Source organism: Heterocephalus glaber, unplaced genomic scaffold (assembly GCF_053883595.1).
Source record: "Heterocephalus glaber isolate CG9 unplaced genomic scaffold, H.glaber_assembly_v1.0 deba00000331, whole genome shotgun sequence".
In the NCBI taxonomy this organism is placed as follows: domain Eukaryota; kingdom Metazoa; phylum Chordata; class Mammalia; order Rodentia; family Bathyergidae; genus Heterocephalus; species Heterocephalus glaber.
In genome coordinates this window covers 1,189,940-1,216,267 of record NW_028258142.1, presented here as the reverse complement: position 1 = coordinate 1,216,267, position 26,328 = coordinate 1,189,940, and the positions used below count along the sequence as shown (strand labels likewise).

At 38.3% G+C, this 26,328-nt stretch overlaps 1 protein-coding gene and 1 non-coding gene across 9 annotated transcripts in view; one reads left to right on the top strand and one right to left on the bottom strand.

Moving 5' to 3' along the window:
- Positions 1 to 26,328, top strand: part of Atp9b (ATPase phospholipid transporting 9B) — a 305,926-nt gene that overhangs the window by 136,084 nt on the left and 143,514 nt on the right. For all 8 annotated transcript variants that reach the window (XM_087188815.1, XM_087188837.1, XM_087188832.1 and 5 more), the window contains exon 11: positions 3,659 to 3,735. In XM_087188815.1, the coding sequence (XP_087044941.1) occupies positions 3,659 to 3,735 (77 nt within the window). The remainder of the gene's footprint in view (positions 1 to 3,658; positions 3,736 to 26,328) is intronic.
- LOC147830004 (Nuclear RNase P) lies at positions 5,119 to 5,447 on the bottom strand. The gene has a single exon (XR_015445014.1).

Here is a 26,328-nt window from a genome sequence, read left to right as displayed (position 1 = left end):
CCACTAAACTAAATCCCCGGCCCTAACTGTAGTCATTTTGAAGTATTTAAATATGTGTCAGGTGAATATAATCACTGGCTTTCAAGATTATATACTACTCATAAATTTTAAAAAATGTTTTCTTGGTAAAACTGAACTAAGACTTTTATTTAATTACAAATATTATATCACTGTCACCATTAGGGACTTTTGTGTTTGGTACTTATTATTTCTTGGAGTTTTTGGTTTTAATATATAAACATTCCTGAATTTATGTTTTCTTGAAATAGAAGCTTCCTAACTTGGAGGCAGAGAGAAGGGAGCTTAATTTTATACTTAAAATATAGAATAAAGTCTTAAAATTTTTCCATTTAAATATTTGCTGGGAAATCTTAAAACATTCTGTTTATTATGTTAATTCTTCCATTTTCTGATGTGGTACAAGAGTGTGTCCTGTCCTCTCATGTCTTAGTTTCACAATTGGAAACTTTCTCATTTCTGATATTTCTAATTTGAAATTTTAATTTAACTTATTTATTTATTTTTTTCAGACAGGGTTTCACTATGTAGTTCAGGCTCGCCTTGAACTCAGTGGCAATCCTGCCTCAACCTCCCAAGTGCTGGGATTACACGCGTGCGCCACCATGCCTGGCTTCCCACATTTCTTTATACAGGGTTTATTCAGTCTTTTAAGCTCTCCTAGCCATAAACACATACCTTTGTCTAAAAGAATAGAGAATATTACATATACTCCTGAACTGATTCTAGCAATTTTAGTAATAAAAATCACAAGACAGATGCACAAAACAGTGCATTTAAGCTAATTACAGTAAGTACTCATTTTTTGAGAGAACCAAATGAGTGAATACATATGAGAACCTTTAGCAAACATGAATAGATTATACAAATATAGCATCAGTCATTTTGTAAAATACTTCCTATGAATGCTATGTTTTTTTGTTATGCCATTTCTCACATTAATTAGGATACTGTAAATTGTACTGCCAGCTAAAATCCACATTGTTCATAATCTGCCTGGGCTTGTAGGGAGTTTTTAGCTTGATCAGTTATTATGAAGACTTCTTTCTCTGAGGCTTGATCATTCTGCTAATGTTAAAAGATAAATTAATCTTGTACTTTGCCTTATGTAATTGTAATTATTCAACATTAGTGGCATTTTTACATTTTGATCAAGTTAAATTGGCAAACAGTAAGAAAATATTGATCAGATCATATTTAACATTTTACTTTATTCTCTTTTAACATTAAAAGAATAAGTTTTTTGAAAGCTTTTCATGGTATTGCATCACTATGTATTTAATATTTTTAAGTGTAGTCATCTCATCTAGGTAGTTTACACAGATAATAATATATAAGGTCAGCATTTTTACATTTGGATGACATTACATGCCATGTATGTGCTGACCATGCCTTTGACAAACTGAAGCCTCATAGCCTTTGTGGTAATACCTAATTTAAAAATGAAGACATTTCCCCCCAAATTGAAAGACCCAATTCAAAAATGGACATCTGAAATGAACAGACATTTCTCAGACAAAGAAGTAAAAGCTGCAAATAAACATATGAAAAAATGTTCAACATCACTGGTCATTCAAGAGATGCAGATGAAGATAACACTGAGATTCCACCTCACCTCAGAAAGAATCGCTGCTATCAAGAAATCAACCAATAACAAATGCTGGTGAGGTTGTGGGGAGAAAGGAACCTTTCTCCATTGTTGGTGGCAGTGCAGACTGGTGCAACCACTGTGGAAATCAGTATGGAGATACCTCAAAGAACTAGGGCTAGAGGTCCCATTCGACCCAGCTATTCCCCTGCTGGGGATCTTCCCCAAAGAATTAATAGAATCATACCACAGCGATATATGTGCCCCCATGTTTATAGCGGCACAGTTTGTAATAGCGAAAGCTTGGAAACAGCCCAAGTGCCCATCAGCTGGAAACTGGATAAAGAAGATGTGTTTTTTTTATAAAATGGAGTACTACTCAGCCGTAAAGAACAAGAAACTAGAGACATTTATAGCTAAATGGATGCATATTGAGACCATACTATTAGGTGAAATAAATAGGACACACGTGTAAATACCGAATAGTTTCTCTAGTGTGAGAAACTGAAAGTGTAAATAAGGATTAAAATGATTAAAACGAATAATTGATAATTTAAAATAGGAAGAAAAGGTCCAAAGGGGTAGGGGGAGTGGGAGGGGAAGGGGAAGGGAAAGAAGGGAAAGGAAAAATTATGAGAAAAGGAAAAAATGGAAACAAAGTCTTTGTAAATAGGGAAGGGTGGAGGGCGTGGAGGGAGCACAGAGAATGGGAAAAAAGAACCAAGATACATCATGTACAGGTACAAGCACCCAATGATAAATGTAAACGTATTGTATACCTAAAATGTACCAATGAAAGAATTTAAGCAAAAAAGAAAAAGAATAGAAAACATGATTTTCCTTTAAAAAACATGTAACCTCTGCACATACCACTGTTGAGGAATACTTTCACATCTTCCATTTTTCAGAGCTTGCTAGAGAGAAAGCTGTAAGTTATATGATATGTAATTGTCAGTGCTCTTAATAAACTGAGGGATGATTCATATTTACTTTGTAGATTCTGACTTATTGCTAAATTTCACATGTGAAATCAAAGACTTTGTATAATCATTAAATTTGAAGTAGTTGTTAATTTCAAAGATTACAGTCTCACTATAATCATTCTTTCCCCTTTGACGTAAAAATCTTACAGGCAGTATGAGGAATCTATGGTACATATGTGAGGATTGAACCCATGGCCTTTGCACTGAGCTGTGTCCATAATCTGCCCATCTGTGTGTCCATCCATCCATTCATTTACTCATTTATCCATTTATTATTCATTCATTTATTTTTCATTAATTCATTTATTTGAGACAAGGACTTACTAAGTTGTTGAATTCCCCAGGCTGGACTTGAATTTACAGTCCTCCTGCCTCAGCTTTCCATAGTGCTGGGACTACAGGCTGACAGTCCAGAGATGAGTGATCCTTTGTGACCAATGGGTCAATCTAAGAATGTTTTGATATTCTTTTAAATTTAAAAAGTATAATATCTTCTTGGCACATAAAAATTTAAAAACCAAACTTTCAAAGACATGAATAAAAGAAAGAGCATCTAAATGGGAAATCAAAAGATTTGAATGAATCTTCCTATTGTTTTGATTGTATGTACCTGAAATGAAATTTAGCAGATCTTCTTACAGTCTTGACGTACAGTGGAAGCAGACTTTTGCTCTGAGCTTGTTCTCCCAGACCCATGGGTTTGGAGGTCTCGTAATGCAGCCATCAGTTAAGAACACAGACTCTTGATGGAATACCAGTGTTGAGTCACTGTTTCCAGTAGATAGCAACCAAAAGCCTGCCTTACACTTTCTCCTGTTAGGGGAAAGAATGTTGGTACATTTTAAATGATGTATGTGGGTAAATTTGTATTATTTAACAAATCATTTCACTTTTTCTAAGTCCACCAAAAGCTTGATGTTAGATTTTCTTGAAGTAATTAAGTTAAATAGACTGTTGGATAAATGTATATAAAGTCAAGTAATGTAATATATTTTTCATCAAGACAATTAGTGTTATCTGTGCTTTCCTTTGAGGTATTTCTATAAGGACCACTTTCATGTTTTTGCAGGTACTGTAATAGGTGTTGTCATTTATACTGGAAAAGAGACTCGAAGTGTAATGAACACATCCAATCCAAAAAATAAGGTAGGCTAGACTAAGGAGTGACTACATTAATGAACTTGCCTTTTCTTTTCAGTAAGAAAGTCTCTGTAGTTCTGAATAGCTCATTCTCACTGCAATTTTATATGACCTGGACAAAAGACTCAAAAATGCTGATAATTTATGTGTTCTTTGTATTTATATAGCATTTTCATACTGAAGAATTTTAAAGTGCATCTTCCCCTGGCTTATTAGAGCTGTATGTCTGTCTTGAATTTGCATTGTTAGATACATAATTTGACAATTAAATGTGGGTCTCCAACTTCTCATCTTCTCATCATTTTATAATTTGCATTCGTTGTCTTATGTTGATGGTTTATTTTTAAAGCAAAGAAATCTCTATTAATGTTTTGTAACATTTGACTTGATAATGCTATATTGTTAAAGCAGTTTTATTTCTACTTCAGAAGCATACTAAAAGTTAGATTTCAATTTTCAAGACTGCTTAATTATATTCCTAAAATTTTTACTTATGCAAACATGTTTGTAAATTAAATTACAGAACAAAGTTAATGTGAATTGTCAGTACAGATGATTCTGTTCATACATGAAGTCACAGTGTGTTCTTACATGTAGGTAAGGAAAAGCTCTTCCTGTTCCTTCTACTCATTTTTATTTGAAATAGCATCTATGTATTTAACTGGAACAAACAATCTTCACGTGGATTTATGCTTCATTCTGAGTAACTAATAGTAAAGGAAATTTTGTCACACAGCTGTAGAAATGAGTTCATCCTTCTAAGAAGACATGTTTATGACAAGATATATTCTATTTTTCAGCTAAATATTGAAAAAGTAGCTCTTCAAAAACTAGGCAAGTGTCACTAACTCATCAGTGGTACAGTAGACCAACCCCTCATGTGCTGTCTTCTTTGAATGGACACTGCATAGCCATTGCTGGCAGATCTTTTAGAGCTTCCAGTGATACAAAAAGCCTACTGCACCATGTGTGCCATAGGTTCACAACTGACATAGGCCCCCGCACAGCTAGTCACATGCATATCTTAAGTGTCTGTGTGTGACCTGCATGTGCTTAAAAACACCCATACACACAACTATTATTTTGCTATAAATTCTAATTGCGATAATAAGGAAAATTCTCTTTAGATTTATATTCCAACTTTAATTTTAATATATATACCCAACACTAATTCTATAATAGTTACAATTTTTAAAAATAAATTATTTCATTATTGAGAGTTAGAATCATGTATGTATTCATATGTTTTCAAGGAAGCATGATTTTTTTTTCATGTGAACAAATAGAATGTTCTAGTTCGTGTACAAGTTCAAAGGTTTTTTCTTTAACCTTTGGACTTAAATTTATGATAATATTTGAGGGTACATTTAATTTATTTTTCTAGGATGGGGGGGAATAGTCTGAATTGGGTTATGAGGCACTGGCACGAGATGCCTCACCTCAGTCATTCAACTTAGTTTGCAGGCTGTGAGTCTGTTCCAGGGCCCAGTTAAGGAGGCATCAGCCAGGCCCCTCCCAGAGGCGGGCTCCTGGCATCTCCTGCCCAGTCTGCCCTCACAAGAAGCCGTGCTGTCTGGGAACTCATCGTCCCAGGCTCAGGGAGGGCCCTGTTAGGGCTGCTGTTGGCCCCGGTCTCAGACCTCCCCAAGGGTAAATTAATAATTTTAGGCATGAAGAATCTATATTGCCATTTATTTTGACCCTTTTTAAAATTCCACTTTATTCTTCAGTTTATTTCTTGGCATTTTTTTTTCTTTGATTCAGTCTCCATCCTGTCACTTATATATGAATCCTTTGTGTATTGTGCACTTCACCTGGGGTTTTTTTGAAAGTAATTTAAGTGACTTGTTAAGTTTTTGACTGTGGTTAAGAATTCTGGCACTGGAGTTTCACTGTCTGGGTAAGAGCCCAGGCTTTGCCAATGACTAGGTATTTGGCCTTTGGGGACTTTTCCATCTTAATTTCCTCTTCTATAAAATGCAGACAGTGCACATACGTGATTGTTGAGAAAAAGATAAGGTATGCGTTACTCTTAGAAAAGAACTTGCTATGTGACAAATGCTCAATAGATGTTACATTTTATTATTATCATTATTATTATTGTAAAATCAAATGTTTTCAGTACCACAGTTTTTCAATGCAACTTTTATTTCCAGTCTAGAAATACCAACTAGTTTGTTCAAGGTACTGTGCTCTGTGCCACTATGTAGTTTAAATATACCCTCATTGGTCACCCTGTCTTTCCTCCTCTCTATCCATCTCCCTTGTCTTTCTTTCTCCATCTTTCCTATCTTTAAAAAGTAGCCTTTTGCATTTCCTTGTGTTACCAAGGCCATCATTGGAGCTTTGGAGCTTTTTTTTTTTTTTTTTTAAATAAACAGAATTTGATTCAAACCCTTTGCCTCTTAGGGGCTTCACAGCCTGGTGTAAAATGCCTCATTCAGCCAGACTGGCCCCTCTCTGGAACTTAACAGTATTCCATCCTCCCTTTTAACCAGAATCAAGACAGTGATAGCTGAGGCTTCTGAAGCATCTTGCATGCACTGGGCATGTTTCCAAAACTTTCCATACATGAAGTTATGCATTCACATGGCAGCCCCCAAAAGAGGGTGATGCAGCCGCAGAGCTGAGACTGCGTGGGCAAAGAGAGGAGTGTGTGCTTCATGAGAGAGAACACTTGATAGTGAAGCTCCTTAGAAGTATTTCTTAGGCTCGACATTTAAACATTTTTGTAAATTAAGGAATAATCTAAGAGAGGAGTGAATTATATACCTTTGTATATGTAATTAAATATTTCTGGGTGTTTGCTAGTTTTATAAGAATAAAATTCAGAATAAGGTTTGGCACATGTTATAGTTGGGCTCAAAGTAACAAATCTGGGGGGCCAGGGATTTAGCTCAGTGGTTTCGCCACCTGCTGCGCAAGTGGAAGGACCCGAGTTTGATCCCCGGTACCAAAAAAAACAAATTTGGGGAAAGTTTTGCTCTTGATATATGTTTATTGAAAAAGAATATGTGACAGTTGCCCCTAACTATATAAGGGAAGACAGAAATTATTGCTTACTGTTTATGAGACATTACTTTCTAAAGACTACATCTTAGTATTCTTGTGTAGCTTAGTAAACCTGCAAAATTTGAACTTCAAGAAAGGCTGGTGCAAACAAAAGAACAAACATTTTAAAGGAAAATCATTTATCTGAGTTTCTTTGAAAAGGAAGCAGAAGCATCCTTAACACTAAGTTCTGATAGCTATTTAATGCTTCAGATCTTGATTGCTGTAGTGGTCAGTTTTAATGTCATCCTGGAGTTCATTGTCAGCAGAGTATTTTGAACTGGAAATCCATATTTTGGTGGTTCCCATTAAGTGTTCACCAGTCAGATGAGGCTAAGTCACACTGGTCTAATAAAATGCCCAAGCTTCAGTGGCTTACTATATAACAGTCTCCTCCATGTGTTCCCTCTCTGACTCAGGCTGGTGAGTGCTTGCTCATCATGGTCCCTATGGGACCCACTTTGGAAATATATACTACCATGACCACAAAGATAAGAAAATATGACATACTGACTTTTAAGGCTTCTGCCATTGAGCAATATAGGTCGCATTTCATTGGCCAAAGCAGTTAAATGGCTCCAGCTATGGTCAGGAGTCAGGGAAGTACAATCATGCCCCATGTGTAGAAAGAGAGAATTGGGATTTATTGAACAAGGAATATTAATGACTGCCTTCAACATGGTAATGAGTAGAATTTTCCAGGGCTTTTAGGTAGTATGAAAAAAGGCTTTCATAGAACCCTGAGGAATGAGAATGTTCAGGAGGTTAAGAAAAAGAAGAGTAGCCAGGAAAAGAAGGTTGAATGAAGTAAGCGTTTCAAAATAAAACAGAAAAAGACATTAAAGGGGAGAGGTGTTTTCAGAGGAGGCAACAGTACAGCATACTGTGGACCACTGATGACAAACCTTTTAGAGCTTTCAATGATATAAAATACCTGGACCATGGAGCTCATGTGGTATAAAAAAGAAGATACTGGTAGATTCAGCAGTGAGGAAAATACTGGTCCAATTAAATCAGCTGTGGTATATTTGCTAGAGCGGGTTTTAGGTGTAAAGGCAGTCTTAGAGACTCTGAAGGTATCCAGGGTACCAGAAGGGGTTATCTGACAGGAACTTGAACCAGGGATAGAGAAAGAGAGGACTGGCCATGTTTTTAGGCAGAGAGCTCAGAGAAGTGGAAAAGTAGTGTTGGGTTTTTTTTTAATTGACCAAGTATACCATATGGGAAAGGATTTTATTGATCTTGCTTTTTCTGGAGAGAAAAATCTCTATTACAATAATAATGTTTTCAATAAAGGATAAAGAGCCATCATTACAGGGAAGAGAAATAGTTTTGGAAAAATAGGTTTAATGGTCACCCAGTAATAACTTAAACACGTGATGTTAACATACTTAAAACAAAATTACATAGTGTTATATGGCTATCATATGAATTATTACATAGCTTCTGGGAAACAGGAATCTAGAAAATATTTGCAGTCAGTATGCCTCTCCCCTCTTCCTCTTTCCTTTTCTTCTCCCTTCTCTCTCCATAATTCATTTGTTATCCCCCCACCCTTTGCGGGAAAATCAATGCTGATTTAATAAGAAGCAGTTAATCCTAATAATAATTGAAGTATTAACATGGTAAGGGCTTGAGACATTTCCTAAACAGACTGAGGATTGTAGTCTAACCATTTAGGCTCATAAGGTTAGGTACCCAACTATTGCTGGAATCATAAAGCTATAATGGAGCCAGTAACAAGCAGTGGGGTTTTCTCAGGCTCTATACAATAGGCTCAGAGCAAAAAACTAGGCCTTGGCTTAAGGTCAGAGGAAGATGGCCAATGAGGACCACTTTGCATAGGCAGCAAAGTTAGCAGAGGCAGCTAAGATACAGACAGTAGCCCACAAGCCTCCTACAGCAGCACAAGATTGTGTCCTCTGGAAAGGGATGAAGCACAGAAGGTACAGGTAGAGGAGGCATGTCTCTCCGAGAATTCTGGAAGCAGAGTAGTTGTTGGTGATAAGAGGCAGAGTACAGCAGTCATGGAAGTGTGGCACTGGGGGATCCAAGTTACAAACCTATGAGAATACTAAGGGAGCCACCTTAACTTCTTTTTTGGGGGGAGGTACCAGGGATGAACTTGGGTCCTTGCACTTGTGAAGCAGGTGATGAAACCACTGAGCTAAATTCCCGGCCCCACCTTACCTTCTTGTAAAATGCATGTGTTGTAGCTACTGTTGCAGCTGAAGGCAAGGTGTACTTGTTCCAGTTAACTAAGCATTTCTCTTTTAAGGAGATATGTCTTGCATTTCTCAATTGCTTATAAACTTGTACAGTATAAATTCAGCTTAAGGAATACTATGCTTCTTGATTTCACTCCTTTATTCCATGATACAACAGGAAGATAGAACCTCTTTCTATAAAGTTTTCACATCCTTTCACTGGCTTCAGTTGCTGTGGGCTTGCTTCCACCACTCTGTTCTCCTGCTGCCTCATTGATACCTGCACTGTCATTTGACATTATCTTCTACCGTAACTGTTGCCCTGCATCAGGAAATTTCTATGTGCGATCCAATTGCTTTAAAAATAAAACAAGCCTGCATGGTGCATGCCTGTAATCCTAGCACCCTGGGAGGCTGAAGCAGGAGAATGCAAGTTGGACCCCAGCCTGTACAACTTAATAACATAGTGGAGAATTTGTCTCAAAATGAAAATATGAAAAGGGGAGGAGGAGGAAACTGGGCGTGTTGCTTATTGCAGAGACCCTGGGTTCAGTCCCCAGTTCCCATCAGTCAGTCAGTCAGTCAAAATGAGCCTCATAATCACTGCCACATAGAATGGCTAAATGAATAGGCTCTTTCCACTATTTTCTTTGGGTGGCTCTGGCAGAGACCTAAAGCACACTAGACAATGCCCAGCAAAGATCTGGCCTCAGTACATGATGACGATTGCTAACTAGGTTCAAGTAGGGTTATAGGGCAGCAGCTCATGGAGGACTAACATCTACCACCAGTCACCCCAAAGGCATCCTGTCTCCTGTCTTGATGAGGCTGTTCTATTGTGCCCCTCTCTCCCTGCCTGGAACAGCACCAAGCCCAATCACCTTCTGATTTCTTGTACTCAGGTCACTTGCTGCCTTCCTACTCAGGCTGAAGAGTCCTTGAGGGACCAATGTTTGTGCTTTTAAAATCCCTCCCAGAGTTGAGCAGATAGATGTTAGATACTCATCCATTTTCACCAATTGCTTCCAAAAACATAGTTTTAAACTTTTCATTTTCCCCAGTTAACACCCCCAGACATCTTGTGGCCAGTTCTTATGTCCCTCTTTCTCTTCTGACTTTGCTCTCTCTCTCCTTCTCCTTTTCTCTCTCTCTCTCCCTCTCCCTCTTTCTCCCTCCCCCATTCTTCTCTGGCTGCTTAAAAAAAAAAAAGCATTTCAGAAAACTAAACACCGGAAAACTAAGGTGAATAGCAGGACTGCTCCAAGACCCAAGCCTGGGTCTTGATGCTCCCAACTTGTTTCCTCTTTCCTGTGGCTACAGATGCCAGTCCAAGTCGCCCTGACACTCCTCCTTCCTCCTGTGATGCTGGCTGTCACTGGATTCAAGTTGACTGAAACATAAAGTGTGGCCCCTGGGTTGGCAGGTTTAGCGTTACATCTCCCCATACTGATCCTATATCTGGATGGGACCTGAAAATGTAAACTCTGATGTTCCCCAGCCTTTTGAGTCATATACCCTGGGGTGCAGCCACTTCTAGGTTTTCTGATGCTCACTAGAGATTGAGAATCTCTGCCTTAGGGACTAAAATCTGGAATGAAAAATAATTCCTGTATAAACTCATTGAAATATAGCTTGATTAGTTCTTTTAGATTTGTTCTTGAAATCGGTTATTGAAATCTAACTTGGTAATTTTATATAACTGCAAAATACAGCTTTCTGCCTAATTCAAGAACTTACTAAAAGTTTTTAAAATAGCATATTTTGTCCAGACATAGATGAAGAATAAATCTTACTGTTTTGTTAGAGGAAGGTAAATTGTAAAGTAAAAATAAATTCCAAAAGCTTACGATCAGAATATTTTCCCTTATCATAGTGTTTCCTGGAGAGATGGGCTCCTCTTACAATTAGAGTTTTTGTTTTAAAACTTTGAACAAATCAAAAGTTTTTATTGCTAAGTAATTTTATAATGATAATTGTGAAAGTTTAAATTATATGGACTGTAACTTGAGTAATGGACTGGTTTATAAAACCTAGCTTTAGACATATTTAATAAGATGATACTTGATTACATTTAAGAGGGAAAAATTCTTACAGGAGGTTAAGAAAAATCAATTGTGACAGGTTGCCATTTTCATGCCGTTCATAATAATAAGTTGCTCAGAGCAAGAACATCAAGGATGAAATGATAATACAAATTGCTCCCAGCAGTTATTGTAATCCCTTGGGTATATTGATTTGTGTTTCTAATAAAAAGATGCTTTCAAATGTCTCAATGACAGAGAGACAGGTGACATGTGCCATTAACATGAATTAGAACCGCTTCTTGTTATCTGGATTGTTGCAAAGGCATTTTCAGATAATAGAGCAAAATAGAATCAGCTTTGGTTTTCTTTGCAAGTTGAAATCTCAAAGCTAGTTGGAGACTAGCTTTCTTATTTTTAAAAAAGATAGTTTATTAATATTTTCAGAGTTCTCTTGAAATTCTGGTAAAATATTACAATAGAATCACTTTTTTCTTTTGGTTGCATTCAGTCATAACAACCTTTCATTTTTCTAATAGTTGCCTTCTTGGGTAATAAAATATTTTTGAATTTAAATACTTGTTTAAAAATGTGCTCATGTACTTCACAAAAGAGCTACATGTTGTAACAGTATTACAGTCACTCTGCATAGAAAAAAAGACTTGCAATGCCTTTTCTGAATAACTGTTATTAATATTAACAAATCATAGTGTTTCAAGCTTCATCAGGAAAAAATTGACCAGAAAACAAACCTACCATGAAGTCTTCCAGTAGCACATAGACAGGACTCAGTATGGCTCTTTGGGTTATGCCAGTACACACACCGCCTTTACTTGTTTGGCCAGCATACTGCTGTATTACAGCTGCATACAATTAAAAGTCGTAAGCATAAGTAAACTTATAATTTAGGAAAGCAATAAAGAAACAAAATATTAATGTTGATTAAACAACCCTAATGATAGCATCTGGGACATACTATACTGCTCTACAAGTATATAGCAGACATCTAAACTAGAATACTTGGGTTTTGACTCTAAATTCCTTTTAATATGAATTTGATTATAAAGCAAGTGCTTTTAAGTAGGAAATGCAGCGTATTAATTACTCAAAGTAAGTGCTTTGTTTCACTGAAACAACTTCATTCTACATGAAGTTCTGAAGATGGGGATGCTATTTATTTGTCACATGTTAGATAATATATTTAATCACCACAGCTAAATTCTTTGTACCAAATTCTTAACAGAAAAATGTAATTTACTCAAGCAAGTAAGCACTTTTATAATTGTCTTTATTTTTTGAACCCCTTTAATTTTTACCTCAAAGCCATGAAAACTATTAAAAAGTAGTGGAAGTTGTGATAATGACTTATTTGTCATGGCATTTTCTGCAATACTTAGTATTTCTTCTACCAGATCATTCAGAGGCACTTCTGATGGCACAGTTTGAAATATCTTGCGTGACTGACTGTGGAAAATGCCAATTTTGTCCAGGACCTGGTGTAGGCTAGGATAAAGTAGGCAGTGGTGGGTGGTTCTGTTGTTAGTGAGGACAGAAGAGTGAGAAAATGTCTTTTCCAGTCATTTGGAAATTCTCAGAGTAAACACCACCCAGGAAGATTTCTGTGAGCCAGCAGAGCCCTGTGTTTTAAAGATGCACCCTATTGTTACATAAGTTAGGTCCTTTCTTGAACACTGTGTATCATCAGTTGGACTTTACTGTGGATAGTTTTAAGCCAGAAGTCAGCTAGAAGGGAGAATCTTAGGGGTTCTTCTCACTGTCCCCTGCCAAGGTCCACTGGGGTGAAGCTCTGGTGAGCATATGACCCTCTCTTCCCCGCTTCTACTGCCATCCTCTCTTTTGAGACAGAAGTCTTCCTCCCCCCTCAGACACACACCTAACTTGGCTTGATGGAGTGCTTGTCCTTGGTGAACCACTGAGGGAGTGGGAGGCCCCAGTCAAGTGCTGCCTTTTCACTGGGTCCCTGCGCCTGCAGCTGGTATACAGGACCTGCGCACACTCTCACAGTAGCACACAGTGTTTGTCCAAGTCAGTAAAGTTATGACATGAGGGACCGTTTCACCCTGCCCACCATGTGGTCTTAAGCCACTGCCACAGTGGCTGCCATATGTACTGAATGATTATTTTTCTTGAGGAATAGTTCTAATAGGAATAAAATAGGAATAATTTTTTGGTTTGCCCTTCCATGATTTTCTTTTTCTAAGAAATAATTTTTAAAAATATTCTTCAGAATCAAATTTTAATAAATATGGCCCAAACATAATCATCTTTTTATGCATCTGAAGGTGTATCCTGGATGTGACTTTTCTTTTAATTTGACTTCATTAATGTTAGAGCCTTGTCTACGCTGAACTGTTTGAAAGTGCATTAGCTAAAGTACATGTGTGGTAACTTTAGCATGAAGCCAGATGGGCTTCTTTCCTGTCAGTGGACACTGTCAGCTAATAATCACCTCTGCAAAACTTTACATCATGTGAATTTTGAGTTTTTCCAATAAAGTGAGGTATTCACCATCTGAGAGTTCCCTTTGAGGGCAGTTAGTCATATCAAACATTTTGAAAGGCTTATTTTAAGATGCTTAAATACCATTGAAATTGAAAATTTTTTTGAGATGTTGACATTAGAATGAAAATTTTAACTCCATTGATAATTAGAACACAAAAGATTTTCTAGGATAAATTACTACATCAGACATGTCTTTTTAAACTACATGATACATTGGGATTAGTGTACCAGTGTATTTCTTATCAACATTTTCAGGAGGCCATAGGAAAAGTTTAAACAAGCTCAAAGCATATTAGCAAAGGTTGATTAGTCTTTTGTGCCAGTAAGCAGAACCTTCCAGTTGGAAGTTCAATAAATAGTAGTTTAGGGGCCAGGAATTTAGCTCAGTGGTTCGGCCGCCTGCCTCGAAAGCACAAGGATCCAAGTTTGATCCCCAGTACTAAATAAATAGCTAGATAGTAGTTGAATATTTTTAAAATTATAGTGTCCAAAGCTGGGCATGGTGGTACACACCTGTAATCTCAGCACTGAGGCAAGAGGATTGCCATGAGTTCAAGGCCAGCCTGGTCTACAACATAGCGAGACCCTAACTCAAAAAAACAAAACAAAACAACAAAAAATTATAGTGTCCAGGTGACATTGTGGAAAGAGATTTGGATTCAGGCTGATTGGACTAGAGCCTGGCCTCAGCATACCACAACTGGCCTGAATATCTGCCTAGGATTGCCTCATCATAGACTAGCTGTGTAGCTGAGATTATTAAAATGAGGTGATATATGTAAGAAACTTGATCTGATGTCTGGCACTGTAGATGCTCAAAACCTGCTGCTAGGTGTTTCATTGATTTTTAACATACCATCCTGTGGTATCACACATGTGAACTTGGTTCTGGCATGGAGGTAAGCGTGAAGGTGGGCTTACTAGATCAGCGGACTGAGCAAGTAGCCTTTGCACTGGATTCACTGGAGTTTCTATTAAGGTGAGGCCATGGCTGAGAGGCTCCTTCAGGAGATTGCTGTTTATCATGCTGGAGACCATAGTGAAGATTTGCTGAGCTCTTCTCATTCCTAGATGAGGAAACAATGCTGGTGATATTTTGTTCTGATTATGAAAGACTTGTAATTGTATGAAGTGTTGATGACAGAATGAAGGTCAGTGACCCTGAGGCACTTGTTAATTGTTTTTTACTCCCTTGAAACTTCTAGATTTCCAAAACAGTTATCAACAGAACTGTAACTAACATTTTTGATCATTCTGCTTTTTGGAAGCAGATCTAGCTCACAGAAATTCACAGTTTGAAAGCCAATGAAGGAGGGGAATTATTTACATTAAAAGTTAATAAATTCATAAAATATTTTTTCTAACACTTCAAGAATTTGAACTGATTCAGTTTATAGGAACACACTGATGTTCATTTATAACATTTTTGAAAATTGTTCACTGAAATTTGAGACTACAAAATGTCAGTCCCTTGTTTGGTGGTAGTTTCTTTGGCAGGAAGTAGAATCTTTAAAAATTAAGCAAATTTAAAATGTCAACTTGAATAAATACTTGCTAAATGAGTGCAATCTGTGGAGCACATCTGATTGCTGTTCACTTGGGGTACCTGGTTCTCACCATCCTCAGTCTGGCTACACTTCACTTGAAGAAGTACCAAGAAATGCATGTGTCTCCACCTTGCTCTTCTGCAGAGGCTCTCTTCTCTAGACCCTTGGCTGGGACCACCTGTCCTTTTGTCTCCAATGCCTGTCTCTCCATAAAAGCAAGTAAAATGGATAATTAACATCCATCCAAATCCACTTGCCAGACCCCTCCACCCCAAACCCCATGGGACTTCGTCTTGAATGCTACCACCATGAGAACTTTCTTTTTGAACCTTTCCCTTGCCACAGTTGTGGGATGACTGGCTGTCCTCAGTTTTGCCATAATCACCATCCTTCTTCCTATGGTAGCATGAATTACAGTCTCATACCCATCAGCTCCCTTTCAGCAGCCTTGTCCAGATTCATAGTACATAAATTCAACTGTCACCTCTCACACAGTGAAACAGCTGCTGCCTTCAGAGACCCTTCCTACCCTTCCTTCACAGTTATGAAATATGGATGTGATATGGTTAGTTTCCTACTTAAAATTATTCCATTTCTCTAATGGCTAAGAGTAGTATCTTCACTGTGCCCCAAGGGGCCCTTCCTTCCTTCATACATATGACTTGGGTTGCTTTCCTCCTTATTCTTTCTGCTTCGTCATGAGGCCTGCTTAGCCCTCTGGATCAGCCTGCAGGGCAGCCTGTTTTTTCTAAGTTCATAGGGCCGTATAACCACCCATACCTGTGTGACCAGTCAATCTGCCTATTCCACTTGTGTCAGGTTCTTGACTAAGGACTCTGTTCTTCCTGTTTCTGGTCCCCTTCATGAAAGATAGGAGCTCAGAAAATGACTAGTTGAAGACATACAGCAACCCTTGACAACTGTTAGGTTATTTGTCTCTGTATTCCACAAGGTTCTAAACACTTGGAGCTATGCCTTGCTCATTGCATACTCCTCACACAGTAAATGTTGGACAGCTGAACATGAAGCTAAAAGAAGATAGAAAAGTGAAATTAGAACACCACACAGAATGATGTAAGTACCCTGGTACTATAAAAAATGGGACAGGGTTCAAAAGGTATTTGGACACCTGCTGAACATTGTTGTGTTCCACAGACTGTACCAGGCACTGCCTGCATTATCATGTGTATGGTTTGTGGGTATTTATTTTTTTAATTTAAGGAGTTATATCTGTTACTTGCATTGATTGATGCTCATATTATCTTCTCTTTGGTCAAGGAGAGCCCCCTTAAGCTGGCTTTATATCCCATTATAATGAACCCATCATTCTGAGTATTCTTGTTCTTTTTTTCTCACAAAAAGATGTATTAGACTCTTCCTATTCTTTTGCTTTTTCTTGGCATCAGCATGGATTCCTTTCTGCAAAGAATAAAGTGAGGTTCTGGGAACTGGATGTGCTCACTGCTGTTGAGAAGTGCTACTTCCAAGCTCTTGCAGCAGACCGAGGGGTCATGTGGTAGATAGGTAGATGGGTGAATGGACAGACAGGCATATACACATGTAAGTCTATGTTTATGTACATCGAACACTGTGCCAGTTAATCTTTTCAACTTGATTAGATCAAGAGGCCCTGGAGAGGGGATTGAATCACAGGGGCACTATATATATCAGTTAACTAATCCACTGATATTCATAGTTGTATGTGTTGTTAAGACATGGGGCCCAGTAGGAGGAGATGAGTCATTGAGGTTGTGCCTGTGGAGGGTACCTCTCTTGCTGCTGCTTTTCCCCTGTGCTGTGCTTCCTGGCCATCATGAAGTGAACAGATTAACCAGCTGACCATGGACTGAAATCTCTGAACCTTTGAACCAAATAAATCCCTCCTTCTTTAAGTTGTGAGTGTCAGGTATTTTTTTCCCAGCAATGGGAAAGCTGACCAATACAAACAGCATGAATTCAGACAAACTTCCAGTTCCAGTTTAAATTCATAGGTGTTCTTTTTGTTTTCTCTCTCCATATTATAACTTCTTTTCTTGACTGTGAGAAAACTCTCTACAGTTGTCCATAGTGTTTTCACTCATTTGAGCAGCCCCTTCACTGTAACTATCCTGCATCCCTGTTTATTCCATTTGAGTTCCATCATCCTGTACCAGTTTACCCTTTCCTGTTTTCCTTCCTCATTTAAGAATTGGGCTAGTCATGAAAGGTATATTAGAACCTCTTAAATCATCACCCCAAAGAGAACTTTTTTTAGGTAAGTATGGAATAGTACTTGTTTTCAATTGATGTAAGAGGCAATATGATCAAAAACTTGCAAATTCTAATATTAGATATTATACTTTTCTAATTGCGTACTGACTGTTCTTTGCCCATTTGTGCAGACTGTTATGCCAGTATGATAGATTGGACACACTATGGCAAGATCCTTCATCTTTCTATTAAAAACCCTACGTAAATGAGTGCTGAAACAATATCCTAAATGTGGGTTTTCACACACACACCCCCACACCCCACTATCAAGCTGTTTTTATCTAGAGAAACACCTGATACATGTTACCTTTCCTTACTAAATCTATTCTCTATTTGACAAAATAACCTTTACTTACGGTGATTGCCTGTTGCATCTGTCATTGGTTGGGGATTAGAAACAAGCACTGTCTTTAAACAGATTCTGATGCAAAAGAGAGAATTCATCTTAGATACATTTGTCTTTTGCCTGTTTCTCTGTATTTTGTATGTGGTAAACACTTAATAAATAATGCCATATTTTGGGTATAAATTGCTGTCCTGGGATCAGATGTACTAGTTTTTTTTCTAAGTTGATGTTTTAGATTGATTAATCTCAAGGTTAATGAACAAATTTAAGAAGCTAGGCCTAAAGCTGGGCATGGTGGCACACCCTTGTCATCCCAGCACTTTAGAGGCTGAGGCAAGGAGGATTGTTGCAAGTTTGAGGCTCACCTGGCCTATGCAGTGAGTTCAAAGCTAGCCTGGAGTACATAGTGAGACCCTGTCTCAACACCCCCACCCCCCTCTCCTCCCCAAAAGCTAGGCCTAGAGTTCAGACCGCATGGCCAGATTTCTGTTAATTCTGAGATTGGGGCATTTTATTCTTTTCCATTGCAGTAATGTTGATAGCTCATACCAACTGTGCGGAGTCACGTAATGGCCAAACTGCAGCAGGAACACTTTCCCACCAACACAGTGTAAAGACGTGAAAATTAGAAATGGAAAATGCATAAGTACAACACGACTACAGAGTGTTCATTAACCTGTGGAAATGAGCAAGTTGTATATGATACAATTTAGGGAGAGATTTGTTTTGTTTTAGTTGAATACTTAGTCATTCAAGCAACAATTTTCTTAAGTTAAAGTCAATAATTTGTTTTGTTATTGCAATTACAAAAATTGTTTCATAGCCTTAAGATATAGACATGGTCTGAAACACACAATATAGGAAACAGAATTTTCATAATGTTCAATTTAATGTTTTTAATTCCAAACAATATAAAGAAAAATGACTATACTGAGGTTTAATTTTGGTCTCAGATGATGCATTTGCCCCGGCTGTCCTTCAAATGAAGGCAGATAAAAGATGGCTTCTCGGTGCCTTTTAGAAGGCTGAGTTGCTCTGCCTTATCAGCAGGCAGATTGGGTCACACTATTCAGTGTTTCTGGATGTCAGAAGAAAATCAGGCTGCAAATTTCCTCACCTTGTTTTGTTCTTGGTGATACTGGGATTGAACCAAGGGCCTTCACAAAAGGCCACATTCTCAGCACTTTTTATTTTGAGATGAGGTGTCACTAAGTCGCTAAGGCCTAGGGTAGGCTAAAACTTGGAATCCTCCTGCCTCAGTCTCCCAGGGTGCTGGGATTACAAGTGTGTGCCCCTACACCTGCCTTCTTTGCATATTTAAATCAGTAGTCAATCCTCTTCCAAGGTATGTTCTTAAGCCTGGCTTTTTTGCATAAAGAATCATAGCAGTTTTAAGGATGATTTATTGGTTATTGTTCATTGAAACAGAAACAAATGAATTCTTGGATACTTTTAAGTATCTGTGTTATTTTTGTTACTTGCATAATTTCATTTACAGGCAAAGTTGTAATTACATGTGCTGTTTTTGTTTTAAAGCTGAGTTCAGTATATTAAAGAAAAGAAGAAAGGGACTCAGGATCTGAACCTAGTTAAAAAGTGAAATTTACATTGCTTAGGACAAACAGGTGTGTAGAAAAATTTTTTTTTGGTACCGGGGATCGAACTTGGGTCCTTGCGCTTGCGGGGCAGGCAGAGGTGTGTATAAATTTTTAAAGTGAATAAATAATTATCTTCCTCGTGCAGTATAAAAGTGTGTTCGTTTCCTCTTTTATTAATGCTGTAATATTAATTTTTCAAAGCAAAATGGAGTTCTTGGCCATCCTTTTCTTCCTTTTAGAGGGTGGGAGCCTTTACTTGCCTTGGTTCAGCCTTCCTCTGCTCTTGTTTGATCTGAGTTCTCAGTTTTGGGATTTATTTGCAGGTCAAGCTATTTTCCATTGTTACTAGTTAATGTAAAATTGCTTCTTCTGCTTATAGTCTTTATATATTGATTTACTATATTAAAAACTATTTGTGACAAGGTGTGTTTCATACTAGTAAATTGAATATAAGTTGTCAGTAGGCTCTTTTGTGATTAGCTTTTCTCCTTTGATCCAGGGTTCTTCTGGATATGATAATGGGTAGGTGTGACCTTGGTGTTTCACTAAAAGAGGTAATTTAGAAGAAAGATACCCATTTCAGACATTCCATTTATACTGAAGATTGCAATATTTTGAATTTGCATGAAATTCATATATTTTACCAAGAAAAATTCAAAGAACAGGAATTTGAAAAGAAAATTTTTATTATATTCCATTTTTATGGGCATTTCAAAAATGTAACAGAAGATTCCATGTGTTCCACAATGGACCAGAAAGACTTTAAAGGATTAATACCAATGACATGGGACCAGTTAATTCTAACATGGCTGTGGATCCTGGCTGTATCTCGGTGGAGAACTTTGAATCCTTTTTGAATTACTTAATCTTTGTGACATACAAGTGAGAGTGTGGTACTGTGTATTTTGCATGTAGAACATTTAGGGCACAATATCTGACACATCATCAGTGCTCGGAAACAGAAGCTCCAAAAGAGGACCAGGGGTTTAAAAATATGGAGTCTAGTGCTCAGTTTTCAAGTTTCTAAATACATTTTTTTTTAAAAAAAAAAAGCCTTTACAGTATTCTTGAAAATGGAATTTTTATTTGGAACAGCTGGGTACTTTTGAGATTCAAGATATGTCTTAAAATAACTCAAGACAGCTTAAGCGGGGGGGGGGGGGGGCTGTACACAGCAGAAAAAAAAGAGGCAAAGCAGTCTCATTGTCCCATTGTAGACTTCTTGTTATAGAAAGGAGATGAACTGGAGAAGCAGAAGAGTCAGGTATGGATTAGGGGTTCTTACTTCTGCACAGGACTCCCTAGTTCTTGCTGCAATACTTGCATGTGGCTCTGGGAGATGAGCAGCCCCTCAGGAGAGCCCCCAGCCCTTGGAGGCTACATATATATTCAGGCTTACACAGCGCAGTGCAGCCTGCTGAAGTCCTCACTGGCCCCAGATTCTCAAAAGAGTGCCACATGCATTGTGCTACTGGGGTGGAGCAATGTGGGACGTATATAACACCAGGAGCTGGTGTCACATGGATCAGCAGTGGGCATCAGAGGTGGCTTCCCCATCCTTAGATGCCATAAAGTTTCCCTTACACCCTTCTGGAACTTAGATGTGGAGTGGGGAAGCAGAGTCACAAAGGCCTGAATATGATTTAATGTAAATCTGAAATAGTTATTATTAATTTTAATGAATTAACTAGAATATGGCCAGGTTAAATCACTAGGATGTCTACTTAACGTGGAAGGCATGTGAACAAGCCTGGCCCAGGGCAGTTCTATACATCTCCAAAAATGAGAGCCTCATCAGCGGCTTGACTACAGCAGAAGAGGCAGAAGTCCAAGGTAAACGGTTTCAAGAGGAGGGGTCACAGGTGTCTGATCTTGGAATCTGATAGCAGATTTTACATATAATAAACAGATGTGGGTCTGACTCTTTGGAGGGCTTTGGTAACCTTAGAATAGCAGAAGTTTGAGGAAACAAAGGCAGAAATAATGTATGGGGAAATGAAGGATTGAGAGATGAACAAATGTTCTGTGGCTTGGGGCTGGCAAAAAAATGTCATGTTTATAGGCCGTGGTAATAGCAAGAAGAAAGTGGGAGAGTTCAGAAAGACAGAGATGACAGCTAATGGAACAAAATCCCAAAGGAAGTTGGAGTGATTTCTAGCATGAGGGGGCAGGTAAGGGATACCAGTTTTTAGGGGGACAGAAAAAGGAGACATGTGAAAAACTGTAGACAGGGTTCAGGTGAGACATCACAGTCTCTGCAGTAAAGCAGGAACCCCATTTGTTTGTCAGTGAAGTTGGGGGAGACCTCCCTTTCTTAGGCTTTGAAAAATATCTTGAGAATTCAGAGAACAGCAGACTAAGAAAGCAGGATGGTAGAATACATTAGAGAAGACACTCCTAGGTGGTGAGGCCCTGATAGAGGCCAAACACTGAATTCTTAGAATGATTGTCTTGAATTATTGTGTGATTATCTCTAGCCAAGTTCTGTTATTCAGATGTAGAAGTAGTGATCCGAATTTTGGATTTCGCTGTAAGTGTTTGTGTGAAGTGAATTAGAACAAGTTCAGCTGTAGTGACATTGAGCCTGAGATGTGTCACAGGAGGCATAATGCCTCCTGATCTTTGCGTGGGGGAGCAGCTCTTTGTGTAATTCTGAGGCTGAAGTCTCTGCTCTAGTCCAGCATCACTGTTGTCTGCTTCTAGAGGGAAGAAGGAGCGATAATGTGTTGGGCTCTCCACTTTCATCCATCTTCAAGTCTGGTATGGAAAGACCTTGGAAGTTGCCATGTCTAGCTTTATGTCAGAAAAAACCTGAGCAAACAAAAGGTCATTGACACTTTTGAAACTTATCAGAAACTTAGATCAGGGCAAACAACTACCCAAAGTCTAGAGAGACTTGAGCACATCTGGAGAGTAACAGCTAAGATCTGCTTACCTGGAATTGTACCTGCTGAACTTGCAGGAAACACTAAATAGTCACCTTGATAAATTGCTGGAGGGTAAATGTAAATAGGGACAGTGAGACTTAAGGAGGCTGAGTCTTAAAAACCAGGGATAGACTGTATGGCTTTACGTGGAGGAGCCCACCAGGCTCAAGATGAAGCTCCAGGAAAGATCCCTTCTTCACTCTGGAAGCAGGGTTGGGAAGAGAAAGCAGCATCCTCCATGCAAAGGCTCACTGTCTTACAGAACCTTCCCACCAGAGAAGGGCACCTCTCCCACTCCAGCCTCCTCTAGGCTTCCTGTCTCAACTAATGGGGGAGGGGTGGTTTAGAGAGGGGAATCACTTGTGCAGGGCCAAACAATTAAAAAGCTGAGTTTTAATAAAATTACAGAATATTTCACCTCCCCACATCTTGTTTGCACTCTAGCAGGGCTCCAGTGCAAATGATAATGTGGATTATAGCAAGAGGAACAGCAAGATACAGATGCAATCTGAAGAGGAATGTTTAGGCCAGACCAAAATATGGATAGAGGAACTGGTTCCTATAGCTGCAACAAACATTAAACACAGTCCAGCTCCTGGCCAGATTAGCATAAAACACTCATGCTAAAGAGTCATTTGCTTCAGTTCCTATTATCAGATACATCATGTACAGCTTTAAATAGACATTTTATAAGATACACTAAAAGGAAAAAAACAGCCTGAAGCAACAAGGCAAGCATTAGACTCGTGGCAGAGTTCTAAAGGGTCAGACAGGGAATTTAAAAGAGCTATGGCTAACATATTAAGGTCTCTAATAGTAAAAAGACAACATGTAAAAAACAGATGCATAATTAATCAGAGATGGAAAATATAGGAAAGAATCAAAAGGAGATGCTAGAAATCAAAATCACTATAGCAAATGAAGAATGTTCTTCTGGGCTAACTGGTAGATAATAGGCAAAATGTGGCTGATGAAAAGAGTCAGTGAGCTTGAAGATATGTCAATAAAAACATCAAAAACTGAAATGCAAAAAGAAAGAGAACAAGAGTTAAAAAAAGGAACAGAACATCCAGGAATATGGGACAATTTGAAAAGGTACAACATATACCAGAGGAATACAAGGAAGAGACAAAGAAGCAGAAGTATTTGAAGTAATAAATCTGAGAGCTTTCCAAGATTAATGACAGACATTAAACCACAGGTAAGCTCAGCAACAATCCAGGTAAGTACAAGAAAACTGTATTCAGATGTAGTTTTCACATTGCAGAAAACCAAAGTCAAAGAAAGAATCCTGAATGAACCCAGAGAAAGTGAAAGTGTTCGGCTAGGAAAGGTATATAACACTTTCCATCTCAGCAAGCTTAGCATTTAGCCATACTTGAGTGGAGGCATAGATAACATGGCCCAGGTGCTGTGCAAGAAGCAGAGGAGAGGGCCGGGATTTAGGTCAGCAGTTCCACCGCCTGCCTCTCAAGTGCAAGGTCCTGAGTTCGATCAAGAAGCAGAGGAGAGAGCTTCTCAGGAATAGGAGGAATGGTGTATAAGGGAATTGTGAGCCCCTAGGGAAAAGGAAGTTGAGATTGTCTTGGAATGGGATGAGCAAGGAGGAAAGAGTAGTAGGGCATAGGTCAGGTCTGATCAGACGGGTTGAAAGGGCAGATCAGGGCTAGGCAGTCTTCCCATCCAGACAACTTGTTTGGCAGTAAGCAGCACTCTGCAACTGAGCTATTATAGCCTGCCACTGCAAATAAAGCGGTTAAAGGGTATATGTTTTAAAAAATATTTATGAAAGTGAAAATTTTTCATAACCTCAGGATTTAATACATTGTAATAAGTTAAAATTTAGATTTAGGTTCTCAACCTTTCTTCTTCCCAGTATCAGTCCCTGAGAAAGTCATATCACACACACACACACACACACACACACACACCCTAGACCTCTTCTTTGTTTTTATTTGCTATATTGAGCATGGCTTATTGCGATTTTATAATTCAAATTCTTCCCCACTTCTATCTTTTCTACACTTTCATTGTCTTCTCCACTGAAATGTGGTGTCCTTGCTTTCCTTAGTTTCTGCCCTGACTTCTGTAGCTTAGACCATTTAATAAACTCATTAGTTCATGATCACAAATGAAAATGTTGACCTTATATGTAAATTTCTCAGTTTAGCATCTATAAACATGTTTTACATTATAATCATATATTATTTCACAAGCCTCTCACTTTCTGGTTTCAGAAATGTTCTTTATTTAGCAGCTTTTAAGTAATTAAGTCCAGTTTTTCTCCCATTTAATTTTCGTCTAAAATAAGCTTCCTCCACATGGCCTGTGACTAGGACTTTATCTTAAGCCATTGTGCATATAAGCTATGCTCTCTTTCAGGTGTGACAGCTTCTGGTAGTGCTTGTGTTTTGCTTGAGAACAAGAATAATTCTTGCTTTCTATTCTACTTGTGTCCATTTTATGGTTTAAATTGACAAAACAAAAGCACACAAATGTAAAAAGCATACAGCTCAGTGAGTCATCACAAAGTGAGCCTCCCTCAGGATGCATCACACTGTCAAAAAGTTAGTCCTTTATGAGCCTCTTTCACCAAGGAAACCATCATCCTCCTCTCAGATAGACCCATTGTTTTGATCTGATTTTGAAGTTTACAAAAATGGAATTTAAAAAAGCTGGGCGTGCTGATGCACATGTGTAATCCCAGCACCCAGGAAGCTGAGGCAAGAGGCTTGCTGTAAGTTTGAGGCCAGGTTGTGCTATATAGTAAGTTTAAGGCCAGCCTGAACTATATAATGAGACCCTGTCTTTAAAAAAAAAAAAAAAAAAAAAAAAAGGAATTAAACAACATGTATTCTTTTATGTTTGACTTCTTTTATATATAATAATATGAACATATGAAATTTATTCATATTATTGCGTGTCCGTTATATAAATAAACCTAGGTGAAGCCATGATTATGTACTTGATGGATCATTGGGTTCTTCTGAATCTTTTGCCATTAAGAATTGTTCTCTGAATATCTGTATGCATATCCCTTCGTGCATGCATTTCTGGGAGGTCTGTACCTAGGGAGTAAAGTTGCTGTGACATGTCTGTACTCATTTCCCAGGATTCCAATCTTCTAAAGTGATTGTACCAGTGTTTGCTCTTTCTCACTGCAGAAGAGCTCTGTTTCTCTGTGGCCTTGTTTGCACCTGTAATGTCTGTTTCAGTTGGTTTCTTGAGCATTGCAGGATATGTGTAGTGACACATTACTGTGTTTTTAAGTTTCCATTTCCAGATGTAATGATGTGGAGCTTCCTTTAGTATTTATGGGGCATGGTTGTCCAATATCTTGGCTTAAGAATGAGCTGTATCATCTTTTTTTCTTTCTTTCTTTCTCCATGGATTGCTAATCTTTTTCTTATTGTTTTGTGGAACTGCTTAGTACATCTGGATGTGAGTAGTTTGTTAAGTTTATGTGTACTATTTTTCCCAGTCAGTTGCTTGCCTTCTTTTCATGATGTTTTGATGAACAGCATTTCTAATGTGATCCAATTATCAATCTTCCTATGGCTTAAGGAATCTTTCTCTATGCCAGGTCATGAAGATACCCCTACTTACTTAGTTATCTGCTGAAGTTTTAGTGTTTACCTTTCTTGGTGAGATCTTTGAACATCTCGCATTGGTTTTTTCTATATCATGTGAACAGGAACAAGTTTCCAACCTTCCCAGTGTAGATACCCTGTTGGCTCATAACTGCCTTGAATAGTGTTAGTTTTTTCTCGTTGCTGAGGCAAAAGACCCAGCACCCAAAGTTAAAAGGGGAAAGGTTTATTTGATTTACAGTTCATAGAGGTTTCAGTCCATAATTGGCTGGGTCCAAGGCAGGGTGGGAGAGGGGCAACAGTTCCTGGTGGCAGAAGACAGCAGAAGCAACAAGAGACCTTAAGAATGTCTTTCTGCCCCTTTTATCTCATCTAGACTACAAGGATTAGGGCGGTGCCAAACCAATCACTCATGTTGTTTAGTAGTCATACACCCGTAATCCCAGCATCACACACTCTAGATTCAGCCACCTCAGAAAAAGAATGAGGAGGACACCTAAATATGAGCCATAACAGAGAGACTTCTTTTGCAAATCTGC